We start from the raw sequence: 17,106 nt of genomic DNA, 5'->3' as shown, positions 1-17,106 counted from the left end.
ATTATTTTAGAAAGTAAAACAATGTATTTTATGCAATTTAGTCATTTTTAAAATTTTTACAAAATTACCCCTAACATTTTACTTCTATTCAATTTAGTCTTTGGGCCTAAAACATGTAAATTAACCATTTTTAATGTCAATTCACATCAACCGAATATTCATGGCACACAAAACAGTCCACATGTGCAATAATTTCACATCAAATCCTTGTACTTTTATAATTTCAACAATTTAGTCCCTAATCGGAAAATTCACCAAAATCACTTAACAAAATATTTTTAAATATCAACCAACATTTCAAATTCATCATTTAATAAAAAAAATCACATTCATGGAAACCTTCAAAATCTTTAATGGTTTCAAAAATGAAGGTACGAACTAACTAAATCTAGTTGCAACGATCTCATAAACATAAAAGTTATTAAAAATGAAGCTAAAATCACATACCAATTTAGAATTTAACTTGCCGAAACCTCCATGCATCAAAAATGGCGTCTTCCTCCATTAATAATCGGTGGAGAAAGATTGTAAAAGATGATAAAGCATTTTGATTTAATTTAATTTAATTTTTAATTTAATTGATTAATTATCATTTTACCCTTAAAAACTCAACCAAATTTCACCAAATGCTAAGCCATGTTCATCCACTATCATCTAAATTGGCTGAATTACTACTTTAGGCCTTCATTTCATGCTTTTATATCTATTAGATACAAATAATGTTATAACCATTAAATTTTACATATTTTACGATTTAATCCTTTTTAATTAATTAACTGTCGAAACGTTAAAATTTTTCAACGAAACTTTAATACCACCGTAATGAAAATCTATAAATATTTATAAAAATATTTATGGCTCGGTTTATAGAAACGAGATCTTGATACCTCATTTTCTAAAACTACTTGACTTAGGGTCTTACCACTTAAACTTTATAAATCACTTATATAACATAAATTATCAAATCAAAAACCTTTTTAAAATCATATTTGACTCGTAAATATTAAATAATAATATTTACGAACTTACTCGTCAATTTGGTAGCCCCGACACTATTGAAAAACAGACTGTTACACCTGATTTTAATCGAAAACCCTGAACCCTTTTCAAAACCCTAAACCTAAAAATATTAAAAACCCTAACCCTAGAAGATCAAAAAATGACCTATTTCCTAAATTTTAAAAAAAAAAAGAACTTAAAAGCCTAATTTAAAAAATGGCATATTAGCCTAATTTAACCGAATATTTGTTTATAAATTTTGCTCTTAATGCATAAATCATGGATGAGAATCATACAAATATATGATAAACTAATCATATGAAAAAAAAATTTATTCAATTAGTTCGAAATTTACAAGTACAATGATGAAATCACAAATCCTAACAAAGTATGCATGAGTTTTTATCGTGTTTGGCAAGTAAACGTACCATATAGGCCCGTGTACTAGGAGTCAAGTTTTATTTTGTCTTCTCTATTTAAAAAATAGGTAAATTAATCCCTATAGATTAGGTCAAAGAGCAATTTGGTTCTTCTATTAAAAGTTTCATTCATTTTTACTATTAAAAATTAATTTTTATATGTTAGAATAAGGTACATGTAGTACGTCATATATTATTGTTTGATTATTCCGTTAATCACGCTAATTTTTAAATGTACAAATAGATAAAATTTTCCAAAGAAATATCAATTTACTCATTTATCTAACATTCATTAATTAGTTTACTCATTTTTTTACTAAAAAAATAAAATACATCCAAACTCCTAATACCTGCCAGCAATACTTTTACCTTTGGCACCTTTGTGTTTGGTCCTTCTATATGATTTGATTTGTTAGTTGTTATAAACTGAATGGTCCCGAAATAACCACGTGACAACATCCTTATCCATTGTCAAACTCGAAGTTCTAAAAAGACAAGGAAAAAGGCTGATGTCGAAGGATCTGCTAGTTTCCCACTGTTATTACCAATCCAAAACAATGGTAGCATCAACAGCAGCCGTCACTTTTCCCGGTCCTGGTGGCCTAATCTCAGGCAGAGCAAGACCAAGAAGCAGGCCAGCAGGGGTGAAGTTACAGCAACAAAGACCATCATCCATTAATATACACATTATTAGCCGGATATCATCACAATCAAAATCATTACGGCCGCTAAAAGCAGCATCTGGTGGTGGAGTTCCACTTCCGCCATTGGATTTGACAGAGGAAAATATTGAACTTGTCTTAGCTGATGCCCGTGTAGAGGCAAGTTTCTTTATTTTTCTTTCATCTGAATTATAATCCTATCCTTGTTAAATTTATCTTATCGTCCTTTCCATTTTTGCAAACTGGGAATGTATGGCTTTGCAGCTTGCTCAGCTTTTTGACACAGAGGTTGGCATAACAGGTGACTGACTCTTCTTAAGGTACATTATGACTTTTATTTTCAGCAATCTTAAACATGTGTTGATGCAGTTTTATGAATTTTAAAATGGAAATACGTTTAGGTCAAGTTGAATTATCGGAATTGGATGGACCCTTTGTGAAGATTAGTCTCAAGGGTCGATTTTGGCACAAACGTACTACAGTCGTAGCCAGAGTCGGAAATTATTTGAAGCAGAGAATCCCTGTTAGTCAACATTTGCTTTTTAATTTCATCACTATAATTATTGTTAGCTTAAGCCTTTGTAATGGGTTGCATGCAGGCAATTTTTTGTTGAAATTGTTTCTATTTCCGTGTCAGGAAATCCTGGAGGTTGAGATTGAAGATGAGAAACAATTAGATGACAGCCCTGAAAACTTCTGAGACCCTGAAATGACCCTAGGGTCGTTTATTCATTTTAGTTGCTTTCAGTTTAGGCCCTTTTTTTATTATTACTATTTTTGCAGCTCAATGGATTCAACTCTAGAGGGAAAAAGACTTTAATCCGTTAATTTATAAACTATGTGATTTTCATTTCGTTTTCTTCAATGATTTTATTAACAATAAATCACAGGATACGTTTCATGATTGTTTGTTTATTGAATTATACTGGCCTAATTTCCCAAACAAACATGGGATAGAAACTTAACTTTCTCATGATTAACTTATAATAGTGAACATACTTTGTACCCAATACCGTACTAGTTGAATTTACTTTCAATATCAATTAGTACAATAACAAATGAATCGTAAATTACTATACAAATATAATAGCACAACTAGGTGCTTGATGAAATGGAATGCTCCTAAAAAGAATGCGAGGGTCCGTGGTTAACTCCCCGGGGGAAACACAATTCGTCTTGGTTTTCGTTATACCTTTTACTTTTGCAATTTCATGTCTCAAAGCTGGTTGATTCAGATCATCTGTCAAGACATTGCAGGGACCGAAACCTATCACCCGAAAGTAACTTAACAATACGTCTTTCAAGCCTTTTTGCTCCTTTACCAGGCCTCAAGATATCAGCATCCCCCCATACTGAACATGTGTCATTTGCAGGAATGCCTAAGCACCATCCACCTTGCACAACTCTGCCAGGCTTGCGTTTCAAAATTTTTCGGTCAATATGATCAAGCACTGGATCATCAAACTTGAATTGTGTTGCAAAGGAATCTCCACTCTGAATCATAGCATTAAATTCTGCAAGATCATGTTAGGAAAGCTGCTTCTTCGAAGAGGACATGTTGAAGGCTACATACTGGAGGTTATGGTTTATAACAGTGCTCTTGAACTTAGAGTTACAAAGGATGGTAGGGAAATAATTGGTGAAGGAATAAGGCATGTTTGCCAAATACATTAGCAAAGTCCTTGGAAAATTGTCTGTACCAAGGATGCAAAACTCAATGAAACTACGAGTTAACATTGCAAATGCTGAACCTGCAAAAGATGGGATCTCTAGTTTGGCAAAGCAGGCAGAAAAACTTCTCAACAAAGGGAACTGCATATATTACCTTGTATGACTACACCAGTTATAAATAAACAACAAAGGAAGTAATCTTGTCAGAATTGATTATTGTTTCCAAAGCCATTTAAGAGTAGTTGAATGGACATCTATATTTGGTATTTGATGGAAACCAAACAACTCTTGCCATAATGAGGACCTTTAATGCTGTATAAAGATGCATGGAACATATGCAGTCTCCTACAACAGTCTCAAAACATCTTTCAATGTCTAACAAGTGGATAGATTTACGATTTCAGTTACAAGGCAAGATGGTAGCAAGGCTTTCTTTTAGAGCAGAAAAAGATTGCTTCTACTTCTAATTGGCTCCACCTCACAACTTGGTAATAAATGCATGGAATGTTTCCTTTTTCTATTTCTTTACTCTTTTCCTTTTTAACTTTTATTCAAGCAAATTGCCATCATGTATTGAAATTTTATAACCAGCACACGCATGATGGATTAGTAGGTAAATAGCACATTAGGCCATTCCCCAATGGATCTATCCTTAAAGTTCTGCCGAGAGTGCAGACAAAACTGCCTTTATGCACCAAGCTCAGGCCGCACTACCTAAACATGGAGAGGCCTATAATTTAAGATCAATTTAAATTCCTAAAATCTTCTCAATTAATAAATAAAATTGTTTTTAGTGATATTACTTTTACAGTCCATGACAATTTCAACCAGCAACACAAAGCAAAATGATGGAATTCAAAATCTGGCAAAGAGGATATATCTATGTTCAAACCTAAAGGCTTCAAAAATTTTCAAACTTCAAATTTTTATTGCTTTTCCTTCTCCCTCTCTCTCACTTCTCTCAACAAGTTTATTTCTACAAAGCATTCTGTTCCTTTGAAATGGGATGTCAACCACAGACATTTCTACGCTGGATTCTCTATCCTTTCCCCTCCCCAGTTCCCCCTCTATTTCTCTGAACTATATTCCTTTCTGAAGCTGGATTGAAATTGATGCATTCACTACAGAAACTATGCCAACACCATGAGAAAACTACCAGTAACTTCCTAGGTTTGACCCATATCCTAATTTGATATTCTGAATGCAAATGCTCTCTCTTGTTTACTAGATTGCCCTCTCACTCAAAATCCGCAATGTCAACTTCTACTCAATTTGCAAGAACAGAAACAACCAGTTTCTACCTGATGAGTAAATGTTCTTTAGATCTCCTCCAAGATTATAATTAGATCAATGATAAGATCAGGTCTGAAGGAATAAAAGTTGGTTTCAAGCTGATAGGTCCTAAGATTCATATGTTCCAGAAATAACATCCTTGTTAGCACCTCCACTAGATGATTTAAAGATCGTGAATAAACACACTATGATATCATGGAATTTTATGATTTCACACAGAAAACTACAAATTCAAATCACATTCTTAATCATCTCCATACTGCAGGTCCACTAGACTAAATCAAGCTCTCTTGGTTCATTATCTAGCTACTCCAGTAATTAAGAATGTAAACCGTACACATGAATTTCACCCATTTTTTGCAACATAAAGAAGAAGTCAGGCATAAACACATACCTGAAAACAACCTGAAAGAATTAGGCAATACCCGCTTCTGAGTAACATAAAATATCTCATCCTTTTCCAAAAGGTAATGCCCCGTATCAACAATTATCGGTTTCAATCTCTTGGACCTATAATAAGTAACACCCCACGCATAGGACTAATATTAGTCAGAATTCACCAACTTAAATCGCCCTACTTACTAACCAGGGGAAAAAAAGTTTAAAAGAACATAATGTGATGGGAAGTACATTACACATCTTCTTAAAGTAAATTTTGTCTGGTTTTGTAGTTGTTTTTGCTATAAACTTTCTGTGTAAAAGCAAAATCACAATTTGATTAATTTGAAGAAATGACAGAATTGTAACATCAATTCCTACGAAGACACTACATTACACATATTCTTAAAGTAAATTTTGTCTGGTTTTGTAGTTGTTTTTGCTATAAACTTTCTGTGTAAAAGTAAAATCACAATTTGATTAATTTGAAGGAATGACAGAATTGTAACATCAATTCCTACGGAGACACTACTTTGATTTTGTATCCATGTGTGCAGTTTGCAAAAGAAGCGTGAATTAGAGATGAAGTTAACATACTCTTTCCAGCCAATGTAACTGCTGTGATTCACAAAATTGAGATTTTTCGGAAGGTATGACAGAATATGAAGAAGATCTGCAACGTCATAAATACCCAGAAATAAAATCCAGCAAAAGGAAAACAGAACACTAAAATCCAAAAGAAATCCCAAAACAAAAGTTCAGGATTACCATCTTGAGTAACAAGCGGGTAATCACCAGCACTGAGAGAGATAAACCAATCCCATTTGGAAGACAAGCGTAGCAAAATGGAGGCACTGTGAAGCGTAGAAGTCACGGTGGAAGACCCTCTTTGATAAGCATAATTTGCTTTACCTATAACGTCCACATTTTGGGCAGCTCTAAAAATGGGGACCGAGTGGATTGTGACGGCCAATCGATCACGTTCAGTCTGCGGGGCAGAGAGGTCAAGGTGAAGAAGGTAATGGTTTCTCGGGTGATATGTAGCGAGGAGGAGGCGGATGATCCGAGCGGAGTCGCCGGCGGATCCTGAAATGAGGTAAGCAATGGAGGGAGGGGTGGGGCCATAAGGGATCTTGGTTAGGGAGACGGGGCGGTTTGGGAAGAGAGACGGGTCGCGTCGGATTGTGAGTAAGGATTGGGAGGCGGAAGTGGAAGTGGAAAGAAGAGAGAGGATAAAGAGGAGGGAAAAGAAGAAGCTTGCTAAGATTATGTACGGAGTGCATTTCGAGTTATCTTTAGATAGGGTGATTGTCGCGGTGGTGGAAGGTGTAAATGGCGGCGATTTTGGGTGGTGGTGCATTCTGGCGGCAAATGTCTGGATTTGGAAGTACTGTCACTTTGTATTTTGTTTGGGTGGGCAACCACCCCTATAATTCTTAAACAAATAACCCAAACTTAACTGTGATTAGAGAAACTCTTCCCATCTTTTCAGGAAAAAAAAAAAAGAGACAATAACAATGAGATCGATTTAGAAAATTATTATTTACGGTCTAGTGAGGAGCTTATGTAAGCTTCCCCTTTTTTCTCAACATCCAGCTTTCATATATGAATGTAAAAATCACATGTTAGTTTAATATAATAAATAAAGAAAGGTACAACTTAAAATTAATTCAAACATATAAAAAAATTATTATATTAAAATGAAAATTTACGTATTTAGAACACATATTAGCTTAAAATAGTATACAATAAATAATAAAATATATGATTTGAGACTAATAAATACTAATACATGAAATATGTACAATATTAAAATAAAAAATGAATTAAATTATGAGTAAAATAAAATTTAAACATGTAAATACATTAATAATATTAAATACACTATAATTATTTATCATAGTATGATAACAACTCAATAATTACATTATCAATATACACAATTGTTGGAAGTAATAATACAATTTAAATGTAAATATTGTTTTAAAATAAAGTTTTGGTTCAGTAGTAAAGTTAATATTTTATTTAGCTAAATAGCAAGGGGTCAAATCCAATCACATGTAAACTTTTGTTTGAGGGTTTTTTAAAAATAAAAAGACTAAAATATCATAAAGTTTATACGAGCCTTTCTGAATTTCATCGGGCAATACTGATAATATGAAATAAGATATGAAAATGATGCAAAATGTAAGTGATGTTCAAATATGGTATTAGTGAATGGTTTGAATATATGTAGCTTTGATATACAAGTATGATTACCGAAATGATATGTATTGGTATGTTATAAAGTTGATACATTATATGATTGATTATGTATTAAAGCTCACCTTATTGTTGTGATTTGTTATATTAGGCAAACTTTATCGAGTTAAATAACTTAATATGGTTAATTGTAAATTGAGTTAAGTTTTTCGTCTAAATACCTATGGACTTACTAAGCATTCGTTATGCTTACCCCTGTTGTTTTCTCTAATAATTCTGCATGGACATGTCATTTCTCGAATTCCTTGTAGAGGCGAAAGATTGACTTCTGAAAAATCTGGTTCACTTGGACAAGGGAGTCGGGAAGGATCTAGTCATGCTACATTTCACAGTATCCTTATTTTTAGATTTGGCCTGTTTCTTTTCATTTCTCATTTCCTCCATTTTCTGAGCTTGTTCTGATAACACAAAAATTTCTTTTAATTCTAAAGCTCAAACAAGAATCTAAATGTCTTCATGTAAACCCCATCCAAACCGGGTGCACATCTCGGTTTAAGTGGATATGAATTCTTGAGCATACTTACTGAGTCGAAAAAATTCACGTTCATATTTAGCAACAGTCATATCTGTAACACCCCTCACCCATATTCATTGCCAGAATAGGGTTACGAAGCATTACTGGACTTATTGAACTTATTACACAAATAAACATACAATTCACATACAATTTTTCCGTTCCAAATATAAACCATTCACAATCATTCATATCGTCCCTAATACGAGCTTACGAGACCCAAATCATGCATTAGGAGTGGTTCGAGACTAAACCGATAACTCAAGAAATTTTTAGAAAACTTAGAAAATTTTTCAAAATACAAGGGACACACGCCCGTGTAGCCCAACCGCGTGTCTAACACGGCTAAAGTCACGCCCATGTCACAGGCCGTGTAGGCATTCGAAATGGGATCACATGCCCGTGTCCCATTCCAAGTCCGACCCCATGTAACTTCTTGACTTGAGTCACACGGCTAACCACACGCCCATGTGACCAGCCCGTGTGCCCTTCATACTAGCCTCACACACCCGTGTGCTAGGCCATGTGCTAGGCGTGCCAAAACTGTAGGTATATTGACTTATGCCACATGGTCAAGTCACGCGCCCGTGTGCTGGGCCGTGTGGAGCATACTGACTTGATTTCTAATTAAACACCAAGGGACACACAGCCATGTCACCTGACCATGTGTCACAAATGGCTGAGACACATGCCCTTGTCTCTGCCCGTGTGGACAAAAATAGGCTATTTACTAAGCCATCTTTCTCACTCAAATTTGTATTCACCTATAGAATCCAAATGGCACATAACATGGCATAAATAGGCATTCCAACCAATCTTAATCAAGTCTAATTCATGCTATTTTCATACCAAGAACTATAATGCTCATAACATCATAACTCGCCTATACAAGACATGCCAATTTCACATTCACAATTTTACCTAAATGATTAACTTCATATATGCACTTTCTTACCTCAAATCACATGCATACCAAATCTCCAAATTTCAACCATATGGTAGTCAAATTACCAATTCATAATAAACATCACATAGCCATTACCTGTGACACCCTTCACCCGTACCCGACATCGGGATAAGATTCGAGGTATCACCGAAACTTTACATTTTGAATCGTACCAATTTGGGTCACTGATTTTACTTCAAATTTAAAACTTTTCACCTACAAACAACTCATCCCTTATATAGGTCTATGAGGCCCTAGACACACCCTAAGGCAGTTCGGACAAAACCAGGAATGTCAGACAAACCCTGGATATCTTAGGAATACTTCCCTAATTTGAAGTATCACATGCCCACGTGAGTGGGCTGTGTGGTCACACACGCCCGTGTGACTTGGGACATGCCCATGCCCTTCGGCCGTGTGCAACATTGACTTATCAACACAGCCATAGCATACGCCCGTGCTGTCTGCCAGTGGGCAACACTGTCTTTTAGACACGGCAGGGACACACGCCCGTGTGGCCTACTCGTGTGCACTATTGATTTAAAATTTTAAGTGTAGGGGACACACGGCCATAGCCCACGCCCATGGGAAGGAACCGTGTGTCACGCAAGCCCACGCCCATAGGAAGGAACCATGTGTCACACACGGCCTAGACACACGCCCGCGTGTCTAACCATGTAGACCCTAATAGGCTATTTTAAAAGCCTTTGGCCACCCTTTCTACCATCTATACTTAATGGTCATCAAATTTCGAAATAAAACATGACTATGCATTTGTAAATCTTTGATGAATCTTATTGTATGGAAACCTCATATCATTGGTTTCATACATGAAAGGTTATTTCCCATTTAGTGTTTATGGGTTTCCATCTCACTTTAATTCGTCCGAAATTGGCTCGTTCATGCCACTCATTGCCAATTGGTAACAACCCATCACATGTAAATAAAATCATGCATAGATTCGTAGGTCATAGCCTACTTCAACTAAGCCAATTTTCATGGCCATATACAAAGAAATAAACACATTTTTACATGCCTTCAATTGGCAAAGCAAATGACACATATAACAAAATATTCAAAAATCCTATACATGCCATAGAACAAAATAGAAATGTCTTTATACCAAAGCTTGTCTAGTTGATAGTGCGTTGACTCTCTAATTGTCTTCTAGTCCTTATGAGTCCTCGAGCTCTGTGAGACAGGGAAAAAGAGAGGGGTAAGCATTTATATGCTTAATAAGCTTGAATAACAGGAAAGTAAACTTACCAAGTGTTTAATATGCATCCATGATAGATAAGGAAACCAACAATTATTAAATGGTTCCCTATTACGAGAAACACCCTTAATGAGCTCGGATTTGAATTACCAATCTAGGCTAAATTCAAACCCTAACCGGATTACCCATCCAAGCTAAATCCACAATGCACACATATACTTCGAGAAGCTTGATCATTCAAAGGAACACCCGTCCAGGCTAGATCCTTCTTATACTTGAGATCACGGATTACCCGTCCGAGCTAAATCCTTGCTGCAACACATGTAGGACCCCATTACACATTTCAATCAAGGTTTATCCATTGAATTCTCTTTTTAACCTCAACCAAGACTTTTATCACAACTTACCAACAAATATGCATCTATATGATATTTCATGCCAATAATAAATGAAATCATCATGCATTAATAAATCATACAAATATGCATATTAGGGGTTTACTTTAAGTTATGCAAACTTACTTGGTATTTGTTTTGGAGTTGTGTTTCGGTTATTTCGAAACCTTTCGTTTACCTCGATCGACCTCCGAAATTTGTTCCTTGAGGTCTATAACAACAGAGGTCTATAACAACAAAATTATATAATTAATACCCCACATTATACATTATAAGTCTAATTCTCACCCCCGGTCCAAATGACCGTTTTGCCCCTAGCCTTTAACATTTTTACGATTTAGTCCCTAGGCTCGTATAATGAAACACATGCACTTTCTATCTTACCCAAGCCTAGCCGAACACTTTTCTCTCTTATAGTAACCTACATTTTCCATTATTTTCTCATTTCTACCACACAATTTATAACTTTTGCAAAATGGTCTCTACAATGGTTTTTCATGAAAATTACCTAGGAAAATATGTTTAGCACATATTCATCTTTCTATTCCTTCATAATCCATCAAAATACAAATAAATCATGCATGGGTAAATTTTTAAACATGAACCCTAGCATGAAATATGGGTAGAAATGGAGAGAACGAGCTACTAGGATTCTAAAAATACAAAGAACATTAAAAACGGGCCTTGGGAGCACTTACTATTGAGCTTGAAATGTTTGAAAACCCTAGCTATGGTGACAAGGGAATTTCGGCATTATGGAGAAGAAGAATGGCTGATTTTGGCTTGATTTTTCCCATTTTATTTCATTAAAAAGTCAAATGACCAAAATGCCCTCATGCCCTTTCTTTGAAATTTCATCCATGCAAGCCCATTTTTGTCCAAAAATTTAGAAGTTGGGAAAATTGCTCCCCAAGACCTTCTATTTTATAATCTAAAGCAATTTCATGCAAATTGCTTCTAGAATCCAAAATTTGCAATTTATTCAATTTAGTCCCTAATTTTCCAATTGGGCACTTACTCAGAGAATTTCTTCATGAAATTTTAACACATGTATATTCTCATATTCTAGGCCTCATAATAATCATAAAATAAATATTTTGATGTCGGATTTGTGGTCCTGAAACCACTATTCTGACTAGGCCCTATTTCGGGATGTTACATTTCTTCCCCCCTTAAGGACTTTCGTCCTCGAACGTCTTACCAGTAAACAGGTTCGGATATTGGCTTCTCATGGTTTCTTCCGGCTCCCAAGTAGCCTCTTCCACTCCATGTCGATGCCATAAAACTTTTGCTAAAGCCACGTTTTTGTTCCTCAACTGTTTAACTTCACGAGCCAAAATCTTGACCGGTTCCTCTCCATACATCATGTCTGGTCGAATCTCAATCTCAGTCGGTGAAATCACATGAGAGGGGTCTGAACAGTATCGCCTTAACATAGATACATAGAACACATCGTGAATCTTTTCCAGTTCAGGTGGTAACGCCAAACGATAAGCTAACGGTCTAATTCTTTAGGTGATCTCGTACGGTCTGATAAATCGTGGACTCAGTTTACCTTTCCGACCAAATCTTAATACCTTTTTCCATGAAGATACCTTCAAGAATACTCTATCTCCAACTTGAAACTCAATTTCCTTTCTTTTCAGATCTCCATAAGACTTTTACCGATCTGATGTCACTTTTAGACAATCTCGTATCACTTTAACTTTTTCTTCAGTTTTTTTAATCAAATCAATTCCATGAATCTGAATTTCCTTAAGTTCAATCCAGTATAATAGAGTTTGGCACTTCCTACCATACAAGGCATCATAAGATGCCATCTTCAAACTTGTTTGCAAACTATTGGTGTAGGTAAATTCTACCAAAGGCAAGTATTTTACCCAGCTACCCTAAAATTCGAGGATGCAACATCGCAACATTTCCTCGAGAACCTGAATCATTCACTCAGACTGACCATCAGTCTGAGGATGAAAAGCTACGCTAAAACTTAACTTCGTACCCAAGGCTTCTTGTAACTTCTTCTAGAATCTTGAAGTGAACCTCGGGTCTCTGCTTGAAATAATCGACAGTGGTACTCTATGTAATCTTACTATCTCAGAAATGTACAAGTCGGCCAACCTATCAAGAGAATAATCTGTCCTTACCGAAATAAAATGAGCCGACTTTGTCAATTTGTCCACAATAACCCATATGGCATCTTTCTTTTTCAGAGTCAAAGGTAATCCTGTCACGAAGTCTATGGTAACTTTGTCCCACTTCCATTCAGGGACAATTACAGGCTGTAACAAACCTAAAGGCACTTGATGTTCAACTTTAACTTACTGACATACAAGGCATTTCGATACAAATTCAGAAACATCTCTTTTCATGCCGTTCCACCAATACATTTTCTTCAAATTGTTGTACATCTTGGTACTTCCCAGGTGAATAGACAAACGATTGTTTTGAGCTTCTTGCAAAATTTTCTGAATAAGTTCATTATCTTTGGGTACACAAACCTTATTTCTGAACATCAAACATCCATCGGGACCAATTCAAAAGTCTGATTCAACACCTGACTCACAATGAGCCCTTTTAGCTTGGAAGTCATCATCATTAAGCTGAGTATCATGAATTTCCTGCAAAAATGTCAGCCTAGTCTCTAGCTCGACCAAGACTGAACCATCCTCAAGCAATATCAAACGAATATCCATGGCTTTCAAAGCAGATAGGGATTTTCTGCTCAACGCATCGGCAACCACATTCGCCTTTCCCAGGTGATAGTCGATAATCAGATCATAATCCTTAATTAATTTCTAACCATCTCCTTTGTCTTAAATTTAATTCTTTCTGAGTCATCAAGTATTTTAAACTCTTGTGGTCCATGAAAATGTGGCAAGTTTCACTATACAAATAATGTCTCCAAATCTTTAAGGCTAAAACAATGACGGTAAGCTCTTGGTCGTGTGTCAGATAGTTCTTCTCGTGCGGTTTCAACTATCGTGAAGCGTAGGCTATCACTTTACGATCTTGCATAAGTACACAACCCAGTCCGTTCAAAGATACATCACTGTAAACCACAAATTCTTTTCCCAGTTTAGGTAGTACTAAAATAGAAGCTTCGGTCAGCAATGTCTTTAACTTCTCAAAACTTTGCTGACACTTTTCCGTCCATTCAAACTTAACGTCTTTCTGTAGCAATCTCGTCATCGAAGTTGCTATCATGGAAAATCCTTTTACAAACCTTCGATACTAACTAGCTAAGCCCAAAAAGATTCTAACCTCAGTTACATTCTTAGGCAGTTTCCATTCGAAAATTGCAGAAATCTTACTTGGATCAACTTGGATACCTTCACTTGAAACAATATGACCCAAAAATCTGACTTCCTAGAGCCAAAACTCACTCTTGCTAAACTTGGCATATAGTTGCTTTTCCCGCAAGATCTATAGCACGATTCTCAGGTGTTTCAAATGTTCTGTCTCATCTTTCGAATAAATCAAGATGCCGTCAATAAACACAATGGCAAACTTATCTAAGTATGGTCGAAAGATCCTATTCATTAGGTCCATAAAAACGGCCAGTGCATTCGTCAGCTCAAACGGCAGAACAAGAAATTCATACTGATCGTACCTCATCCTGAAAGCTATCTTAGGTACATCCAAGTTTTTAACTCGCAGCTGATAATAGCCAGATCTCAAGTCTATCTTAGAGAACATAGTGGCTCCTCTCAACTGGTCAAACAAGTCATCTATTCTTGGTAAAAGATACTTATTCTTGATGGTTACCTTATTTAGTTGTCGATAATCAATACATAATCTTATTGAACCATCTTTCTTCTTTACAAACAATATGGGGGCAGCCCAAAGTGAAAAACTTGGCCTTGCAAATCCTTTATCTGTCAGCTCTTGCAACTGTGGTTTTAACTCTTTCAGCTCAGTTGGTGTCATTCTGTATGGAGCAATAGAAATAGGAGCTGTCTCTGGCACCAGCTCAATACCAAATTCTATTTCCCTTTCAGGAGGTAATCCAGGTAATTCTTCTGGAAATACATCTGGGTACTCACATACTATAGGCACAGACTCAATCTTCAACTCTATTTCCTTAGTGTTCAATACAAATGAAAGGTAAGCTTCGTATCCTTTCCTCATATATCTCCAGGCAACTATTTTCATAATTATCATCAGCAGCGAACTAATTCTCTTGATTCGACCGCAGAATTTCACCATCCTAGCATTTCAATTTAATATATTTACTACCACAATTTACAATTACATCATGCAGGGCTAACCAATCCATACCAAGTATTACATCAAATTCATCAAATGGTAACAACATAAGGTTAGCCGGGAAACAATGACCTCGAATCATTAAAGGACAATTCTTACAGATTTTATCAACTAGGACTGACTTGCCTAGTGGGTTGGACGCTCTAATAATATCTTCCATACTTTCAACAGGTATGTTCATACTAGACACCAATCTCAAGTAGATATATGAATGCGTCGACCCCAGGTCAATTAAAGCAACAACACTTGTATCAAAAAGAAAGAAAGTACCCGTAATAATATCAGAAGCAGCGGCTTCCTCTCGAGCACGTATCGCATACATTCTTGCCAGGGCTCGAACCTCTAATTTTGCAGCATCTTTAGTCACAACTCGACTGCCACTAGCACTCCCAGGGTATTTCGGAGGTCTACCTCGTGGGATAGGAGTACTCGATTTCTGGGTTACATCCACTTTTCTTTCCGCTCGCTCTGGGCAGTCTCTGAGAAAGTGATCAAAAGAACCACATCTGAAACATGCGCCCATCTTCATTCGGCACTCTCCAAAATGAAATTTATTGTAGCTCTTACACTTTAGTTTTTGGCCATCTAGACTCTCCACACTAGTCACCATCGGGGAGAAAGACTTTTGACCTTGTCATTTAGAGCTTCTCGCTCTACCTAAATATCCTACTGACGAAGTGGAGCGTTCATGCTGGCTCCTGGCTTTCTTCGTAGAGAACGAGAATGTTTTACTGCTAGACCTCTTGCTCGTAATTTGAGCCTCTATTTTAGCTTGTTTTCTTTCACTATTAAGTTTCTTAGCCTTCTTGGCTCGATCGGCTAATGCGGCAAATTCCCGTATTTCCAAGATCCAATCAACAACGTGATGTCCTCATTCAGACCTTACTCGAAGCGTTTACATATTTTTTATTCCGTTTGGACCCATTCAGTTGCACACTGACTTAGTCGTACGAACTCTCTCTCATATTCTGCTACAGTCTTATTCCCCTGTTTGAGTTCCAAGAACTCCTTTCGCTTCGAGTCCAAAAACTGTTGACTAATGTATTTTTTCCTAAACTCTGCTTAGAAGAAATCTCAAGTAATATTTTCCTTCGGCACTATCGAGGATACGGTCTTCCACCAATGGTATGCAGTGTTCTTCAAAAGGGACACAGCGCACTTCAAAAATTCCTAGGGTGTGCACGAAAAATCATCTAACACTCGCATAGTATTTTCGAGCCAAAACTCAGCTCTTTCAGCATCATCATCAACTTTCGCTCTAAATTCCTCAGCCCTATACTTTCGAAGCTTATCTACCGAGGCTTTACCAATTCTCACCGGTGCCATACCTCGTGGCACATCCTCATCAGGGTCTTGGTATATTGAGGCGATTTCTTAGATAATCCAAAAACAATCCGTCCATCATATCAAAGAAGACAGCTTGGGCCTCTTCTTGGCCTTCTGACATTAGCCTTCTACTATTACTAGATACAGCTCGTTGTACGGAAGCTGGAGCATAGCTCTCGGCTCCCTCGAACTCATCTTGCGCTTGATTGGAAGACATTTACTATATTCAAAACAATTTAAACAATTAGGAGATGTCACACTATCAACATTCAAATAATGGCATGCATAGCGAACTTTATCATCCTCTATGGTAGTCCTAGAAACAACTAAACTGTAGCTCTGATACCACTAAATGTGACACCCTTCATGCGTACTCGACACCGGGATAGGATTCGAGGCATCACAGGAACTTTACACTTTGAATCGTACCAATTTGGGTCACCGGTTTTACTTCAAATTTAAAACATTTCACCTACGAACAACTCGTCCTTTATATAGGTCTATGAGGCCTTAGACACACCCTAAGGCAGTTTGGGACAAAACAAGGAGTGTTCGACAGACCCTGGATATCTTAGGAATACTTCCCTAATTTGAAGTATCACACGCCCATGTAAATGGGCCGTGTGGTCACACACGTCAATGTGACTTGGGACACTCCCATGCCCTTCGGCCGTGTGTAACACTGACTTATCAACACGGCCATAGCACACACCCGTGCTGCCTACCTGTGGGCAACACTATCTTTTAGACACAGCAGGG

The 17,106-nt window shown here is 36.7% G+C and overlaps 2 protein-coding genes across 3 annotated transcripts; one reads left to right on the top strand and one right to left on the bottom strand.

The window, feature by feature from the left end:
• Window positions 1-1,817: 1,817 nt before the first annotated feature.
• Window positions 1,818-2,930, top strand: LOC107915070 (uncharacterized). The gene is made up of 4 exons (XM_016844183.2): window positions 1,818-2,239; window positions 2,345-2,381; window positions 2,482-2,603; window positions 2,718-2,930. The coding sequence occupies exons 1-4, from the start codon at window positions 1,928-1,930 to the stop codon at window positions 2,778-2,780; spliced, it is 534 nt and encodes a 177-aa protein (XP_016699672.2). The 5' UTR covers window positions 1,818-1,927; the 3' UTR covers window positions 2,781-2,930.
• A 106-nt stretch (window positions 2,931-3,036) lies between these two features.
• LOC121203142 (beta-glucuronosyltransferase GlcAT14A) lies at window positions 3,037-7,000 on the bottom strand. Of its 2 annotated transcripts, none has more exons than XM_041079758.1 (4): window positions 6,191-7,000; window positions 6,020-6,095; window positions 5,439-5,554; window positions 3,037-3,831 (listed from the first exon to the last, which is right to left on the bottom strand). In XM_041079758.1, exons 1-4 carry the CDS (start codon window positions 6,780-6,782, stop codon window positions 3,608-3,610), a joined length of 1,008 nt encoding a protein of 335 aa, XP_040935692.1. In that variant the 5' UTR covers window positions 6,783-7,000; the 3' UTR covers window positions 3,037-3,607. The 2 variants fall into 2 exon arrangements, with proteins under 2 accessions (XP_040935692.1, XP_040935691.1); XM_041079757.1 differs by having other exon boundaries at window positions 3,037-3,594.
• Between the last annotated feature and the right edge of the window lie 10,106 nt (window positions 7,001-17,106).

The sequence above is a fragment of the Gossypium hirsutum genome, chromosome A10 (assembly GCF_007990345.1).
Source record: "Gossypium hirsutum isolate 1008001.06 chromosome A10, Gossypium_hirsutum_v2.1, whole genome shotgun sequence".
NCBI lineage: Eukaryota > Viridiplantae > Streptophyta > Magnoliopsida > Malvales > Malvaceae > Gossypium > Gossypium hirsutum.
This window is presented reverse-complemented; position numbering and strand designations above follow the sequence as displayed.